At 50.4% G+C, this 15,035-nt stretch overlaps 2 protein-coding genes across 6 annotated transcripts in view; both read left to right on the top strand.

The window, feature by feature from the left end:
- The window catches only part of Ubtd1 (ubiquitin domain containing 1), a 52,888-nt gene extending 48,680 nt beyond the window's left edge, over positions 1-4,208 (top strand). For 2 of the 3 annotated variants that reach the window (XM_006526997.1, XM_030250896.1), the window contains exons 2-3: positions 1,447-1,674; positions 3,147-4,208. In XM_006526997.1, coding sequence (XP_006527060.1) covers positions 1,500-1,674; positions 3,147-3,532 — 561 coding nt within the window. In that variant the 5' untranslated portion in view covers positions 1,447-1,499 and the 3' untranslated portion in view covers positions 3,533-4,208. The remainder of the gene's footprint in view (positions 1-1,446; positions 1,675-3,146) is intronic. The other variant, NM_145500.3, reaches the window with a different exon arrangement.
- A 1,266-nt stretch (positions 4,209-5,474) lies between these two features.
- On the top strand, positions 5,475-14,669 carry Ankrd2 (ankyrin repeat domain 2 (stretch responsive muscle)). Of its 3 annotated transcripts, none has more exons than NM_020033.2 (9): positions 5,585-5,680; positions 9,408-9,509; positions 9,642-9,800; positions 9,894-10,001; positions 11,510-11,608; positions 11,927-12,025; positions 13,311-13,409; positions 13,601-13,699; positions 14,419-14,668. In NM_020033.2, the coding sequence occupies exons 1-9, from the start codon at positions 5,594-5,596 to the stop codon at positions 14,563-14,565; spliced, it is 999 nt and encodes a 332-aa protein (NP_064417.2). In that variant the 5' UTR covers positions 5,585-5,593; the 3' UTR covers positions 14,566-14,668. The 3 variants fall into 3 exon arrangements, with proteins under 3 accessions (XP_017173753.1, NP_064417.2, XP_006527297.1); XM_006527234.3 differs by lacking the exon at positions 5,585-5,680 and adding an exon at positions 5,790-5,990 and having other exon boundaries at positions 14,419-14,669; XM_017318264.2 differs by lacking the exon at positions 13,311-13,409 and having other exon boundaries at positions 5,475-5,680; positions 14,419-14,669.
- The last annotated feature ends 366 nt before the right edge of the window (positions 14,670-15,035 follow it).

Consider the following 15,035-nt stretch of genomic DNA (forward strand, 5'->3'; position numbering starts at 1 on the left):
GCCTTCCTAGTTAACCCAGCTGGTCTTATTCTGTTATTCTTAAGGTATCTGTACTGTTTCCAGATTTCTTTTATGCTGAACATATACTTCTTTATAATCCAAGAGCAAGATAAAAATGTCCAATAACAAGCTGGAGGCAGTGGGACATGGTTATATTCTCAAACCTTAGAAAGCTGAGGCAGGAAGATCGTAAATTCTAGGTCAGCCATGAGATATTCCATAAAATAAAATAATAAACCTTTAACAACAGCAAAGGTTGTGCAAACAGTCCCTAACTTTGGATCTTTTCATTGTCTATCTGTCTTTTTTCTTTCCTTCCTTCTTTCTTTTCCTTTTTTCCTTCTTTCATTTCCTTTCTTTCACTTTCTTAATTTTTTTTCCTTAAAAAATCACATTGTCAAGGTTAGAGAGATGACTCAGTGGTTAAGAGTGCTTGCTGTTCTTACAAAGGACCCTGGTTCAGTTCCTAGCAATCTTGTATGGCTCACAACTATTTGTAAGTCCAGTCCCAGAGGCTCAGATACCTCCTTCTGACCTCTGAGGGCACGAGGCATACACATGGTGTGCACATGCAGCTAAGACGCCCATACAAATCACAGAAAGTTTAGAAACACATACCCATACCCACACGGAAGTCAGAGGGCAGCGTATAGGGGCTGGTTCTCTCCTTCCACTATGTGGGGTCCTGGGAACAAATGTAGGTAGTGCCTTACTCACCAAGCTGTCTCATCGGCCCAAGATCTTTTGATTTCAGAAGGTGCAGAAGTGACAGACAACCAGTAGAAACCACACCTCAGCTTTTAAGTTTGATCTTTTCCTCTGCTAGCAGCGTACAGTGTGACACCCTCCCCGTGCTGGCTAGCAGCTGTCTCAGCCATTCATGGACAGCTGACACTCAGCTTGGACTGAGTTGCTAAGCTACAGTGGTCTGTAGATTATAGACACTGAATTTTGTCTCAGAATATTTTCAGTTTATAATGGATTTAGTAGTACATTGTAAGTTGAGGTTCATCTGTACAGAACATACTTGGCTCAGGGGCTGGAGAGACGATGGTTCGGTGGTTAAGAGCACCTGCTTCTCTTATAGAGGACCCTCGTTTAGTTTCAGCTCCCATGTGGCAGCTCACAGCCGTTCATAACTCCACTTCCAAGACGTTTAACACCCTCCTCTACTGGTTTCCTTTGACACCAGCCTTGCACATGGTGCACACATATAAAATAAAAATAAGTAAATACAAGGGACAAGAACATACTTGCCTGAAATCTTTATTTCATATTCCTAATGTGGGTTTCCATACTCTTTCCTGCTATTCAGAAAGTGTCCCAGTGCCCTAAATACATAGGGACTGGTAGAGTGAAGTCCCTGATAGGCCAGGGCCAGAGAGGGGGTCAGTTACAGCTTAAGTGGCTTCCAAGATGCTGAACCTGTGCACCTGTCTTACCTAGGTCGCAATGAGCCCTTGAAGAAGGAGCGGCTCAAGTGGAAGAGTGACTATCCCATGACTGATGGGCAGCTGCGGAGCAAACGAGATGAGTTCTGGGACACAGCACCTGCCTTTGAGGGCCGCAAGGAGATCTGGGATGCCCTCAAGGCTGCTGCCTATGCTGCTGAAGCTAATGACCATGAGCTGGCTCAGGCCATCCTGGATGGAGCCAGCATCACCCTGCCTCATGGTAAGCAGGCAGGGCCTGGGCTCTGTCCTTACCTGGACTGGGGCTGGAGGTTTCATTAGCGCAGAGGTGGAAAGCAAGTTTCTCATGTGAGAAGTTTCTGTTTTAGCTGGTGGAGATGAAGGAGTATGCCTATATGTGTGACTGTCTTCTTCGTTTAAATGACTCTTTATGGCATGAACAAAGAAGCACAAGGCACAGAACCAAGCGTAGTGGCACATGCCTGTGGTCATGAGAGGTAGACACAGGGGGAGCTGAAGTTCAAGTTCAAGACCAGCCTAGATTACATGAGACTGTCAGAAGGAGGAAAGGAAGGAGGGAGGGATGGACAGAATCCCCCTTTGCCTAGTGAGAAGACAGGAAGACACCAATAAAACCTACAAGTTTAAAAGGCACTCAGGGCCTGAGAGCATTTGAAGCACTGATCTGGAACCTTCTGCTGCATTGCCGCATTTCTGTTCCTAGCACCCTCATTAGCTGTGAAGGGAAAGTGACAGTGACCTTCAGTCACAGACCTGGGTCTTTTTTTGTTTGTTTTTGTTTTGTTTTTCAAGATAGGGCTTCTCTGTATAGCCCTGGCTGTCCTGGAACTCACTCTGTAGACCAGGCTGCCCTCGAACTCAGAAATCCACCTGCCTCTGCCTCCGGAGTGCTGGGATCAAAGGCGTGCGCCACCATGCCTGGCTTCAGACCTGGGTCTTGACTGTGTTCCTTTCTCAGCTTGTGACTTTTCCTAGCCATATGTCCCAGAGCAGGGCAAGTCTCAGGTTAGAGCCTGAGTCTCTTGCAATCACAAAGGATTAATCGTGATGTGCATAGTACCACCTAGTCTAGTACCAGCACTTACAAGGATACTGAAGACTAAATAAATGTGTTTCCACCTGCATTATATCATACCAGTAAGGAGACAGGGACCCAACCCAACACTTGCATGTGCATTCAGCCACCACAATGTTGAATAAACACATAAGAGGTAGCATCCTGTGGCTGAGGAGCCAGAACCTGATGACCAGGAGGTTAGCCCCAGTCTACTGACTATGGGGAAGGGCTAGGGACAGTGAGGTAGCTGTGGTGAGTGAATTAACCTGCTTACACTGTTGTAGCAGAGGACCACAGGCAGGCTCCTTAAACAGTAGAAGTTTGTTTCTCACAATTTGAGAGACTGGAAAGTCCAAGGTCAAAGGCCCAGCTGTTTAGTCCTGATGATGCTTCTTGGTTTTTTTGCTGTTTTTACGTGGTAGGCGTGCAGAAGAGAGGACTGGGTGGGTTCTCTGTTTTTATTTGGTAGGCATGCAGGAAGAGAGGACTGCTCGGGTTCTCTGGGGCTTTTCCTTGAAAGGAAGCTGGTCCTGTCATTTACCCGTGTAATCTTATTCCTTCCAAATATGCCTTAACATGGGAGTTTGGGGGACACAGCATTCAGTGTGTGACATCAGGCCCCCCAGACTACACTGATCACCCTGCCTTTCCCACAGGAACTCTTTGTGAATGCTATGACGAGCTGGGTAACCGCTATCAACTGCCCATCTATTGCCTGTCCCCACCTGTGAACTTGCTGCTGGAGCACACGGAGGAGGAGAGCCTGGAGCCTCCCGAGCCCACCCCTAGTGTGCGCCGTGAATTCCCACTGAAAGTGCGCCTCTCCACAGGCAAGGACGTGAGGCTCAATGCCAGCCTGCCTGACACGGTGGGGCAACTCAAGAGGCAGCTGCACAGCCAGGAGGGCATTGAGCCATCCTGGCAGAGATGGTTCTTCTCTGGGAAGCTGCTTACAGACCGCACAAGGCTCCAGGAAACAAAGATTCAAAAAGACTTCGTCATCCAGGTCATCATCAACCAGCCCCCACCACCCCAGGACTGACGGACTGACGGACTGACGGCACCAACTCCTAGGAAAAGAGGCCATGGGGGGCCCTGCAGGCTGTGGGGCCCAGTCCTGCCGCCTTCCAGTGCTGCTGTCTTCTTCAGGGGCGCCTCCCACCGCCCTGCTGTATGGCTCTTAGTGAGCTGCGAAGGGACTTGCCCTCTGGGGCACTGGATCCACCAGTGCTCAGCACCCAGGGAGCAGTGCTGCCTGCCACACACAGGCCTTGCCAACCTTGGAGAAAAGGCACATGGCACTCTCCACCACAGGTTGGAGCCATGGGGGCCGTCCTGGCGACCTGTCATCTGGTGCCACGCTGTGCTCACTCCAGTTTTCTGCTCAGGGTTGGAAGCAATTGCTGTCTCCCCTTTATCCCTCACCATGACTCTGCCCTGGGCACAGTGCCAGTCCCCTGGATGGGGAGGGAGCCCGGTGGGCCCCAGGGCTTAAGGAGCTTCAGGTGGGCCTCTCTGCCTCTCCCTGCACCCAGCACAATCTGCAGAGATGAGGCGGGTGGCTGGATAGCCAGGCTTCATGGCAGGGGTTTGCACAGGGCTGTCCCCAACTGTAACCCAGGCAGGGTGGGGTCCGAAGCCTGGTCATAGCCCAGCGGGGCCCTGTGTACAGACACATCTGCATTTTATCAATAAAGCCTTTGCTCCTCTCTTGCCTAGCACATGACTTCCTGTTTCACAGCACGCCAGCCAGCCGGAGCCCAGAGCTTCTGCTGGCTTGGCTGCAGATGGGCACAGCAGAGCATCCAACTGATGCTCCTCCTGGGGGCCCTAGTCTCATCCAACCTCGCTGTGTTCTGTGGGTCCTGAAAAAGGCCACTTCACCTCTGAACACAGTTTGCTTTCCTTTAATGGAGAGATGGTGCCTCCCACCCTGCCTCCTGCAGCAGTTGCTGGGACAATTATGTGTCTGTGTGTGTGTGTGTGTGTGTGTGTGTGTGTGTGTTGGGGGGCGGTCCAGATAGGAAAAGTGAAGGAGCACCCACAGAGGGCAGCATAGCCATGTGGCAACCACCCCACAGGGCCCACATGGGATGCTGTGTCAGAGCGTGGGATGACAAGCTTCCAGAAATGTGCGAGCCAGAGACAGACAGGGCTGTCTCCTCCTGTTTCTTCTGCAGGACTGTGTACATCACCAGAGGGGAATCTCGGGTGCCACTTGCAGTTGTAGAAGTATGGAACATTTGTAGTCCACTGGCAGATTAAACCTAGCTCATAATGACCTCGGGCTCCAGGCTGGGAGTCCCAGGCGAGGAGCTCAAGTGCAGGTCTGCCTTTCCTCTGTGTATTCTCTGTTCTCGGGGAGTGTGACCAGCTCCGCCCACGGCAGTCTGGCATCGCCTAGTACTCGTGAGATGGCCTTAGCTCTGAACTCTGACTTCCTGAGCTCTTAAAACAACACTAGGTTCTGCTGAGGACTCCAGGAAGATGAAACAAACAGATGGACAGGTTCTGTTCATGGCTAATGGACACGCCATGCAGCATAGCCGTGTTTCCCTAGGGCCCATGGGACCCATAGCAGCCACCAGAGGGCAGCAGCCGTTCCAGCTCTTGCTTGGAGAAGGTCTCGGATGCCCACAGGTCTGCTGGGGCTCATACTTGGTTTTTCAGGCTCCCCTGCCTGGCACAAGCTAGACAGCATTTCTGGGCATCCAGCAGGTGGCACTCCAGCCAGACCAATGGCAGCATGTAGGTCCTTTGCAGCCCGTTCACCCTGGCTAAGACTTAGCCAGTTCCCAGCACTGAGGACACACTGGACAGGCCTCTTTCCCGCAGCTGTCCTTCGGGGCGGTGTGCCTTCTGGCTCTGGTAGGCCAGAGGTTAGGGGAGGGGCAAGTTCCCTGGCCTGGACAGTGGCTTCCCATGCTCCCTGGGGCTGTCCGAGGTGAAGGTGACAGGTGGGGGAGGCAGGTGGAGAGTTGAGCTAGTAAGCTCATGACAGATGGAGAAACGAGCCTGTGAGCTAATGACAAAGGCGCCCAGTGGGCGGGGTGGGTGCTTGGGCCTATAAAGACCCCATGCCCTGTGGCTTGCAGAAACAGTCATGGAGGGTACCATGGAGGGGCCCGAGGCGGTGCAGAGAGCCACAGAGCTCATCGAGCAGCGGCTTGCCCAGGAGGAAGAGACTGAGGTGGGAGCTGAGGTGAAGGGTGTCGGGGAGGGAGGGAGGGGGGCCTCAGGGTTAACGGTTGGTCCATCTGTGCTGTCATGAGAAGGGAAAGTCGGCTGCTACCTGGGTCCAGACAACATGCTACTTCCCAGGGCCCAAGCGGGATGTTCCTAACATGGTTGTGGGTGGTGGGAGATGGGGCTTCAGCCCCGCAAACAGGCACTTGGAGGGGGCAGGCCTTCCCGAGACCCTGCCCACTCACCTGGGCTTCAAGAGATAGACTGGACTGGACAGAGAAGACAGATGAGTATTCTCTGGGAAAACCAGAAAGGTAAGGTCCTGACACACACACACACACACACACACACACACAGAATGTCCCCTGGATGCCAGGGCTGGTTGCTGCGGGAGAGCAAACTGACAGGAGTCAGGAAAGGAGATGGGGAAGGGCAGCTGGGACTTAGCCAGGACTGTTGGCAGAGGCCTAATGCACACACGGGTACGTTTTCTCTTGGCTAAGTTAAGTGGGGCTGGACTACTGACTGGTCCTGCTCTACATCTTATTCAAAAACAGTTGAGCCAGGTGTGGTGGTACAATCCTATAATCTCAGAGGTGGAGCCAGCCTGGGCTACATGGTGAGATTACCCCCCCCTGGGGTGGGGGTAGAGGACCAGGAGCCTAGAGTCCAGTGCGTAGGGCGAAGGTGGGCACTAATTGTAACCTTTTATTTGTATCATCAACTAAGAAGAAGGCAGAGGGCAGAAACGGGCGTATGGAAAATGGAGAGTAGTGATGAATGGGTGGGTGAGCCCTTCTGGTCCTCTGGGACTACTCTGGTCAGGATGGAGTGTGAGCTGGACCTTTGGGATTAAGAAGTGTGGTCGGGATGTGGGGAGAGGTACTTGAGGCTAAACAGCAGATAGATAAAAGTGGTCATGAAAATGTGTGACAGACACCAAGAGCTGGGGCTAGAAAGAGGGCCAAGGACAAACCAGAGAAGACCAGGTAAGAGGTGCAGGCTCCGTGAGCAGTGAGGACCACTGACTGTTAAGAGTGCTGTGCCACTGTCTGACCTGTTATAGAGCCGGTTCTGATGTTGCTGATGTTATTAGAGGGGGAAGGGGGAGCCTATCGGAACTCAGAGGCCCCCATCATTTAAGAGAAGTGATGAGCTCAGATTTATCAAGGGGAGTGTGGACAGCAGCCGAGCATCCCAGGAATCTCGCTCCTCCCTCCCCCGAGAGCGTGTGCCCATGGCTGCTGCTGCTGGACAGGAACGTCATCTGCTTGTCATCTCTGGAGTGTGGCCACAAGACACTGGAAGCTTCTGTGAGGGGACACGGTCCTCCCCCATCCATTCATCTAACAAATATAGCCACAGGGCTGCAGGGCCACAGGTACCCACAGTGCCAGCCTTCTCACCCAGCTCCTCTCCCTGCCAGCGTCTTTACAAGCATCCTCTCTAAGCTGAAGTCTGTTCTGTGGAGTCAGGTGGGAGTTTCCTTCTTACTCCGGACCTGCATTCGATTTCATAAACATTCAATGAATGCAAACTCTGCCAGCCCACCAACAAATCTGAGAGGAGTCAGAGTAAGAAAAGGGCAGCACTAGAGTGTAAATTCCTCCTGTATTGGAAGGAATAGAAGGCAATAGATTTGCTGCTCACCAGGTAAAGTCTCCATTAACTAAGAACTACCGGATGGGCAGAGATGCTGCGTCTGTGTGGCCATTACTCATTCACTTGTTCATCGTCTGTTTGATTAACAAGTGTTAAGTGAGCAACTACTCCATGCCAGGCCCTGTCACAATAAATGCTGGAAACAGCAGGTGATTAAGCCCAAATTCCATCCCCCTGATGCTCCCTCATAATCCAGCCAGACTCCCACAAGCTAGTTGTAGCCCAAGGTCATCTCTTTTTTCCTAAAGGAAGATGCCTGAGAACAGCCCTGGAGACTCCAAATCATACAATCCTACAAACCTGCCAGGTTGTGTAGTCAGAAGTCTGGCAAGAAAGGCAGTCAAGGGACCACCAAAATAAACACTGGGAGAGAGTTTGATAGAGCGTTAGACTGTCCTGTGAAGCCCTGAGTTCTAGCTCAGCGCTACGAAAAATCAAAGTAAACGGGAAACATCGGAAATAAAACCTAGAACCTTCCCTGGGAGAGGCTAGAACCAGGGCTCTGTGGGAATGGGCAAGGTGCCTGGGCCACATGAGGGGCAAGTTCTCCCCAGCTGCCCTCCTGCCTGGTTATCCTCAACCTGGGCACATATGTCTACCCACGCTGCTTAGGAGACGCTGGGGAAGAAGTGCCAGAACATCACTAAGACTGAAGCAGTCTGGGAAACCAGAGCTTCAGATGCAGAGAGGAGGCTCGTCATACCAAGACCACGTGACCGTGAAAGCCAGAAGCTGCCGCTCTACCCAAGCTCTGGATATTCAGAGCCGAACGTTTCTGAGAAAAATGCCGTATCTAGCATAGAACTACCAAGCTTTTATATCGCCGAAAGGGCTGTTGTTAGGGGGAGAAAGACGATGGGGCTGGGGACTGTAGCTCAGTGGTAGAGCCCTTGCAAGACCTAAGTTCAATACCTGGGGCTTGGGGGACACCAAGACCAAAATTGCCATCTCTGGTCACAATTATCTCATCAAAACGATTTTTTTTTCCTAATTAGACCCCTGTATCCTTAGGTTCTACCTCTACGGACTCAACCAACCACAGACGGAAACTTTCTTACATTTTGGCTTTGTGTTAAATTTATGTGTGTGAATATTTTTGCCTGCATGTATGTCTTGCATTACATGCATTTCTGGTACCTACAGAGGCCAAAAGAAAGGGTTGTATCCCCTGGAACGGGAATTACAGATAGTTGTTAGCTGTCATGTAGGTGTTAGGAATCAAACCTTGTTCCTCTGGGAGAGTAGCCAATGCTTTTAATTCCTGAGCCATCTAACCCTATGGAAATATTTAAATTTTTTATTTGTAATGAACATGAACAGGATTTTTCCGTCTTTATCCCTTAAACAATAAAAACACTCACATTGTTTTAGTCACTATATATAATATTGAGGTTAAAAATATACGGGACTGTGTATAGGGGTCTTAGGGTTTTACTGCTGTGTACAGATACCATGACCAAGGCAACTCTTATAAGGCAACATTAAATTGAGGCTGGCTTACAGGTTCAGAGGTTCAGTCTATTATCATCAAGGTGGGAACATGGCAGCATCCAGGCAGACATGATGCAGGAGGAACTGAGAGTTCTACATCTTCATCTGAAGGTTGCCAGCAGAATACTGGCTTCCAGGTAGCTGGAACTAGGATCTTAAAGCCCACACCCACAGTGACACAACTACTCCAACAAGACCATACCTCCTAATAGTGCCACTCCCTTGGCCAAGCATATACAAACCATCACAGTAAGTATATATAAAGAAGTATGATATTTTATAAAAGGGCTTAGATTATGCTAGAATTTGTTGTGGTGGGTTTTGTTTTGGATTTTAAGACAGGCTAATGTGTAACTCCAGCTGGCCCAGAACTCACTATGTGGACCAGACTGGCCCTTCAGAGCAGTAATCCTCATTTTTTAGTCTTAAGCGCTCAGATGGTAGGTGTGTACTACTACGCCTGGACAAAAAAAAGAAAAGAAAAGAAAAGAAAGAAAAAAGAAAAGAAAAGAAAAAGAAAAAGAAAAAGGAAAAAAAATCGTATCCTTAGTCTTAAGTAGGTTTCGATGGCTTTCTAGAAACTTCGAAGATCCGCTCCTGGGAAGCTGTCCATGGACATGCTAGTGCTAGAGGAAGAGAAGCGCCTCGGGGTTCAGAGTCCTGCTTTACAAAAGGTTAAGGTAAGCGTGGAGGAACGAAGAGTGTGCGCTCAGGTGACAGGCCAGCTAGACCCTCGACCCGCTGTCATCCTGCTGCCAGCTTGGCTCTTGTGGCTCTTGTATCACTTGTATCATAGGACCATCTCCACACAGGGCCAAGAGCGCGTGCGCAAGACATCCCTGGACCTGCGACGTGAGATCATTGATGTGGGTGGGATCCAGAACCTCATTGAACTGAGGAAAAAACGCAAGCAGAAAAAGCGAGATGCCCTGGCTGCAGCCCAGGAGCCTCCTCCAGAGCCAGAGGAGATCGTAAGGCTCCTGATTTAGACAGATGTGGGCAGGGGGAGCCTGGGAGGCCCGGAAGCTCCCTTTATTCTTTATTGGCGGATGTTCTACCTGCAGACCGGCCCTGTGAATGAGGAGACATTCCTGAAAGCTGCAGTGGAGGGGAAAATGAAAGTCATTGACAAGTACCTGGCGGACGGAGGTTCAGCGGACACCTGTGATGAGGTGATCCCCCGCGCCCCCTGCCGTTGCTCCACTTGTGGGCTTGTTTGAGAACTCTCACAGATATTCTTAGGGTGGCTTAGGTAGCCCCATAGTGGGCTTTCTTCCTCACTCCATAATTCCCCCAAATCCGTTTCAGACCTTTCTCCAGCCCAGGTCACCTCCATAACAAATGTTGCATGTTTCTGCATGGGAGATGAAGGAAAAGAATTCAATTAAGACAGCTCAGGAGATTTGGGCTAAAAATCTTCTATCTCCCTAGAATCCCTAGCTGTAGGACCTGGACCTGTGGCTACGCTGTTCCCTCCTCATGATCCAGATCGTACTAGTGTGGACCATGAGTGCCACAGTACATGTTGAATGGATGGAGGGACTATAAAGTGTGTGCGGAGATAGGACACTTTCTCTTCCTTGTGATATTCACTCATGCTTCTTTTTACAATTATCTTTATTTATTTTAAGACTGGGTCTCACTATGTAGCCCTTGCTGTCCTGGAACTCACAGAGATCCACCTGCCTGTGCCTCTGTGTTCTGGGATTAAAGCTGCACACCACCACGCCTGGCTTACAATTATTTATTAATATTGTTAGTATCATTTGCAGCTCCAGGGCACTGTGTGTGCTAGGCAAGTGTTCTACCACTGACTCACACCCCAGTCCCTATTTTTATTATTCTACTGTGGAAATATATAACATGAAATACATCATTTTAACCATGTTGATTCAGAGTGGCACTGATTACAGTGTTGTACGACTATAGCCACCATCTGTTTTTTTTTTTTTTTTTTTTTTTTTTCCTGTTGCCTGGTGCACTTTTTTTTCCTTGCTCTCATCCCTGTCATGATACCAAGCCTGACAGTGGCTACCTACCCTTGGGCCTGCTCTGTACTATGATAGACATCAACTACGTCTTTTCTGTTCTTTTGCTTCCAGGCTCTTAATGGTTTTTTTTCCCCTCCCATTTGCTGCATATCAAGACAAAAATATAAGATAAAGCAAGAGGAGGGTCATGGAAGACTGCCCATAACCAGATGATTAGCCCATAGAAAGACTTTCATTGTGGCACAAGGGTTCCCTGAATCCCAAGCAGAAAGTGGCCTTCAGAGAGGGAAGTCTGTTCCTTCCTGCCTGTGCATCCAAGCCCCGCACTTCCTGTCCTAGGGATGCAGACTCCAGCCTGTCAGTGTTTCCCTTAGACTCAGGAATGAGCCGGAGGCAGCTTGGAAAGAGGTTTCAGTAAAACCATGGCACACATCTGTGAATCACCACCAAGCATCATAGCATGTGAGGTAGAATAGCCATGACCAGCAGGGGTGCCAGCCACGGGCGTCAGCTGTCCAAAGCTGTGGCTGGCTGCACAGGAGCGGTGAAGAAGCTGGAGTCCCAGAGCAAGACTCCAAGGCCAGTCTGGATAAGAGCTGGCTAAGCACAACACACATAGGCACCAAGTTTTAGCAAGGCCTAGGCCTCGGTTTCATGGAACTCAGGCCTGACAGTCTCTTTGGGGACAGTTCCGTCGGACAGCACTGCATCGGGCCTCCCTGGAGGGACACATGGAGATACTGGAGAAACTTCTGGAGAATGGGGCCACCGTGGACTTCCAGGATCGGGTGAGAGGGCAGGTATTGGGTGGGAGGTAAGAAGTAGATCTAGTCTGTAGAATTCTACTTCCTGTCAAATCTGTTTTAGTGGGCTGCCAGTGGGCTACCAGGGGGCCAGGTCCTACCTCTGTGTGTTCTGTGACATCCAGTGAGCCCCATCACCCCCTAAATTGTCTCTGGGACTCTCACGTGGACTAGTTGGGTCCTGGGCTGTCTATCTGTCCTATTCCCATATCTTTTGTCCTTCCACTTTCTTGGCTTCAATCCTTTCCCCAGAGAGCTTCTTTCCCTTCAGCTCTCCCGTTAAATCCCATCTATCCCTTCCAGCTGGACTGCACAGCCATGCACTGGGCCTGCCGTGGGGGCCACCTGGAGGTGGTGAGACTCCTGCAAAGCCGGGGGGCCGACACCAACGTGAGAGACAAGGTGAAGCAGTGCTTCAGTACACATTGGGGTGCATGGGAGGATGGGGACAGCCAATGGCAAACAAGCTCAAGTGGTGGCCGGTGGGCAGGTAAAGGACCAGCCTGGTTTCTAGTCAGCTGCAGAGAGGCTTCCGGCCCTCCAGGGAGCTTGGCAGGAGCAAGCGCTGAGAGGAGACAAAGACAATACTCTCTTGGAGCTGTGGTCCACTGAGAAGATACAGGGTTTGTACATCCTTGGCATCCGCCATCCTTCATCATCCACCCGCCTGTCCATCAGTTTATTCATTTATTCATCCATCTCTTTACATGGAACCTTGAACAAATACCTTGGCTTCCAAGGCACCGTTTGTCAGCCGTAAAACGTGTGGAGTTCTTACATAGATTAGGAGGAGAATGTTTGTAAAGGAATTACTTTTTAACACAAGAAGCTTTTGCCACATCTACCACAGTCATTTCTCAGTTAATGGCATCGAATATAATTATTCAAAAATGCCGGAGCTGGGTGATGGTTTCACATCTTTAATCCTAGTACTCGGGAGGCAGAGGCAGGAGGACCACTAAGATCAAGGTCAGCCTGGTCTACACTGTGAGACTTTGTCTCATTAAAAAAAAAAAATTACTAAAGAAAGTGCGCCAGGTGTGGTGTGTGACTCCATGGTAGCATACTTGTTTAGTATGTGCAAGATCATGGGCTCAGTCCCACTGTTCCAATGAATAAGCATGTTAATTGATTGAAGGAGAACCTAGATACCTGGGAGGCAGAGATAAGAGAATTGAGAGTTTGCAGCTGCCTGGGCTAGGTAGTGAGGCCCTGACTTTTTTTTTTTTTTTTAAGATTTTATTTATTTATTTTATGTATATGAGTACATTGTAGCTGTCTTCAGATATACAAGATGAGGGTATTGGATTCCATTACGGATGGTTGTGAGCCGCCATGTGGTTGCTGGGAATTGAACTCAGGACCTCTGGAAGAAGTCAGTGCTCTTAACCGCCGAGCCATCTCTCCAGCCCAGAGTCCCTGACTTTTTACAAAGGTGGAGGAGTGGACAATAGTTCACTGCCAGGCAAGAAGGGAACTGTAGTAGGCTCGCCAGAGGAGGTGGCACTTAGAGCTGTACGATCAGGCAACTGGGAGGGATAGTGGTATGTTGGACCATTCTCTCCTGTCCAAGGCTCAGGCTTTGGCACTCGGACTTGAGAGTAGGATTAAGCTGGAGATAGCTCTTCCACCCCAGGATACCACAGCCCAGGCCCATGTGCCAACAGTCCTGTTTCCTCCCGCACAGCTACTGAGCACTCCCCTGCATGTGGCCGTCCGTACTGGACACGTGGAGATTGTGGAACATTTTCTTTCCCTGGGCTTGGATATCAATGCCAAAGACAGAGTGAGTCCTTGCTTGCTCCCCTGCTCAGCCAATATGGGTGTAACAGCAGCCTACCAGGCTGCCAAGGGCGAGTAGTCCTTCCTTACAGGACCCTAGGGTGTCTGCTTCTGAGCAAGGTCTTTAGCCCCATCTCCTATCACCCTACCCACCCACTGACCTCAAGGGTTACCTGTGTGCTACACTGATTCTAGGAAGGGGACAGTGCCCTACATGATGCCGTGAGACTCAACCGCTACAAAATCATCAAACTGCTGCTCTTGCATGGGGCGGACATGATGGCTAAGAACCTGGTGAGTCTGTTCCTCGGGCTTGGTGGTTTGGGGTGCCCTTGCATGGTGGATGTTCTGCAGAGGCCATGGGGCAGCCACAGCCTAGGTACTCATGTCATTGGCGCTTGGCTACACCATCCTAATCCCAGGTCTCCCTTCATGTGTCAAGGCCCAAAGCATAAGTTTAGAGAAACAATAAGAGAGGTAATGGGAGGACTTCCCCAAGGTTCCCAGATAGGTGAAGGGGATCGCAGTGCCCAGGCCCAATCCATGGAGGGCCAGTGGAAAGGGAATCAAATTACTTGGTTGGTGTGGCCATTCTAGCACCTCATGTTGGTTCGTGGTAGGTCTCAGACTTTCTATGAATAGATGTCCTCTGGCCCAAGCCTATCTATTGGTTCACAGAACAATCACAGGAGAGGGGCATGGAAAAGTTCTTCTGGCACAGGAAAGCATAGGGACATTGAGGGAAGCAAGAGCACATGGAGAGGGTGTGGATGGTCTTAGCCTTGCAGACACTGGGGCTGGACGATTCATAATGAAGGGACTTTCCTGTGCACTGTCCCAGCATCTCAGGTCTCTGCCCACTAGATAGCAGTAGCAACCATAACCTCTAGTTGTGAAATGCAAGATGGCTTTACCCCTGGGCATTTGCCTCTAGCTGAGAACCACTGGTACAGCTGAAGACAATTTCGGGTGGACTGCTCAAATCTGAGTATGTCTACTTCTATTTTCTCCAGGCGGGAAAGACCCCCACGGACCTGGTCCAGCTCTGGCAAGCAGACACCCGGCATGCCCTGGAGCATCCCGAGCCAGAATCAGAGCAGAACGGACTGGAGAGGCCTGGGAGTGGCCGTGAGACACCTCAGCCTATACCAGCCCAGTAAATACCTACCCGGAGCTGGGCACCCAACCCCCTACTATGAGCTGCCTGCAGCCAGTCTAGCAGGAACACCCCTAGATGCAACACAATAAAGTGCTGGCTTTGCTATTTGTGGCGTTTGTCTCTGTTCGTGCTCCAAACACGTAAGAGCAAAGACTGGATGCTAGAGTGAGCTTGGGAACGCAGGAAATGTGGAGTCCCTTGGGTCCTGAATTAGTAGGTCTCCCGACGCTGGCCTGGCCTTGCTTTGTCCCTCTCATCCTGCTTTTCTTTCCTAATCCCTGGGGCCGCGATTGTGGTATGTTTCACACTGTGGCATACTCATCTTCTGCTCCTATCTTCAAGACTGTTCCATGGAGCTGTGTGTCCCTGTGTGGCCAGCAGAGGGCTAACACGTGACGGCCCTTGGCAGCCACTTGTAGACAGGAGGAGTGATTTTTCACAACTGCTTCTGGAAGAGCAAGTGGTTGGCTA

The sequence above is a fragment of the Mus musculus genome, chromosome 19 (assembly GCF_000001635.26).
Source record: "Mus musculus strain C57BL/6J chromosome 19, GRCm38.p6 C57BL/6J".
Lineage (NCBI taxonomy): Eukaryota > Metazoa > Chordata > Mammalia > Rodentia > Muridae > Mus > Mus musculus.

Coding starts and splice junctions, on each gene's coding strand:
- Ankrd2 (NM_020033.2), top strand. CDS start 5,594: ATGGAGGGTACCATGGAGGGGCCCGAGGCGGTGCAGAGAGCCACAGAG. Junction 5,681..9,407: donor CCCAGGAGGAAGAGACTGAG/GTGGGAGCTGAG, acceptor ATGGCTTTCTAG/AAACTTCGAAGATCCGCTCC. Junction 9,801..9,893: donor CTCCAGAGCCAGAGGAGATC/GTAAGGCTCCTG, acceptor TTCTACCTGCAG/ACCGGCCCTGTGAATGAGGA.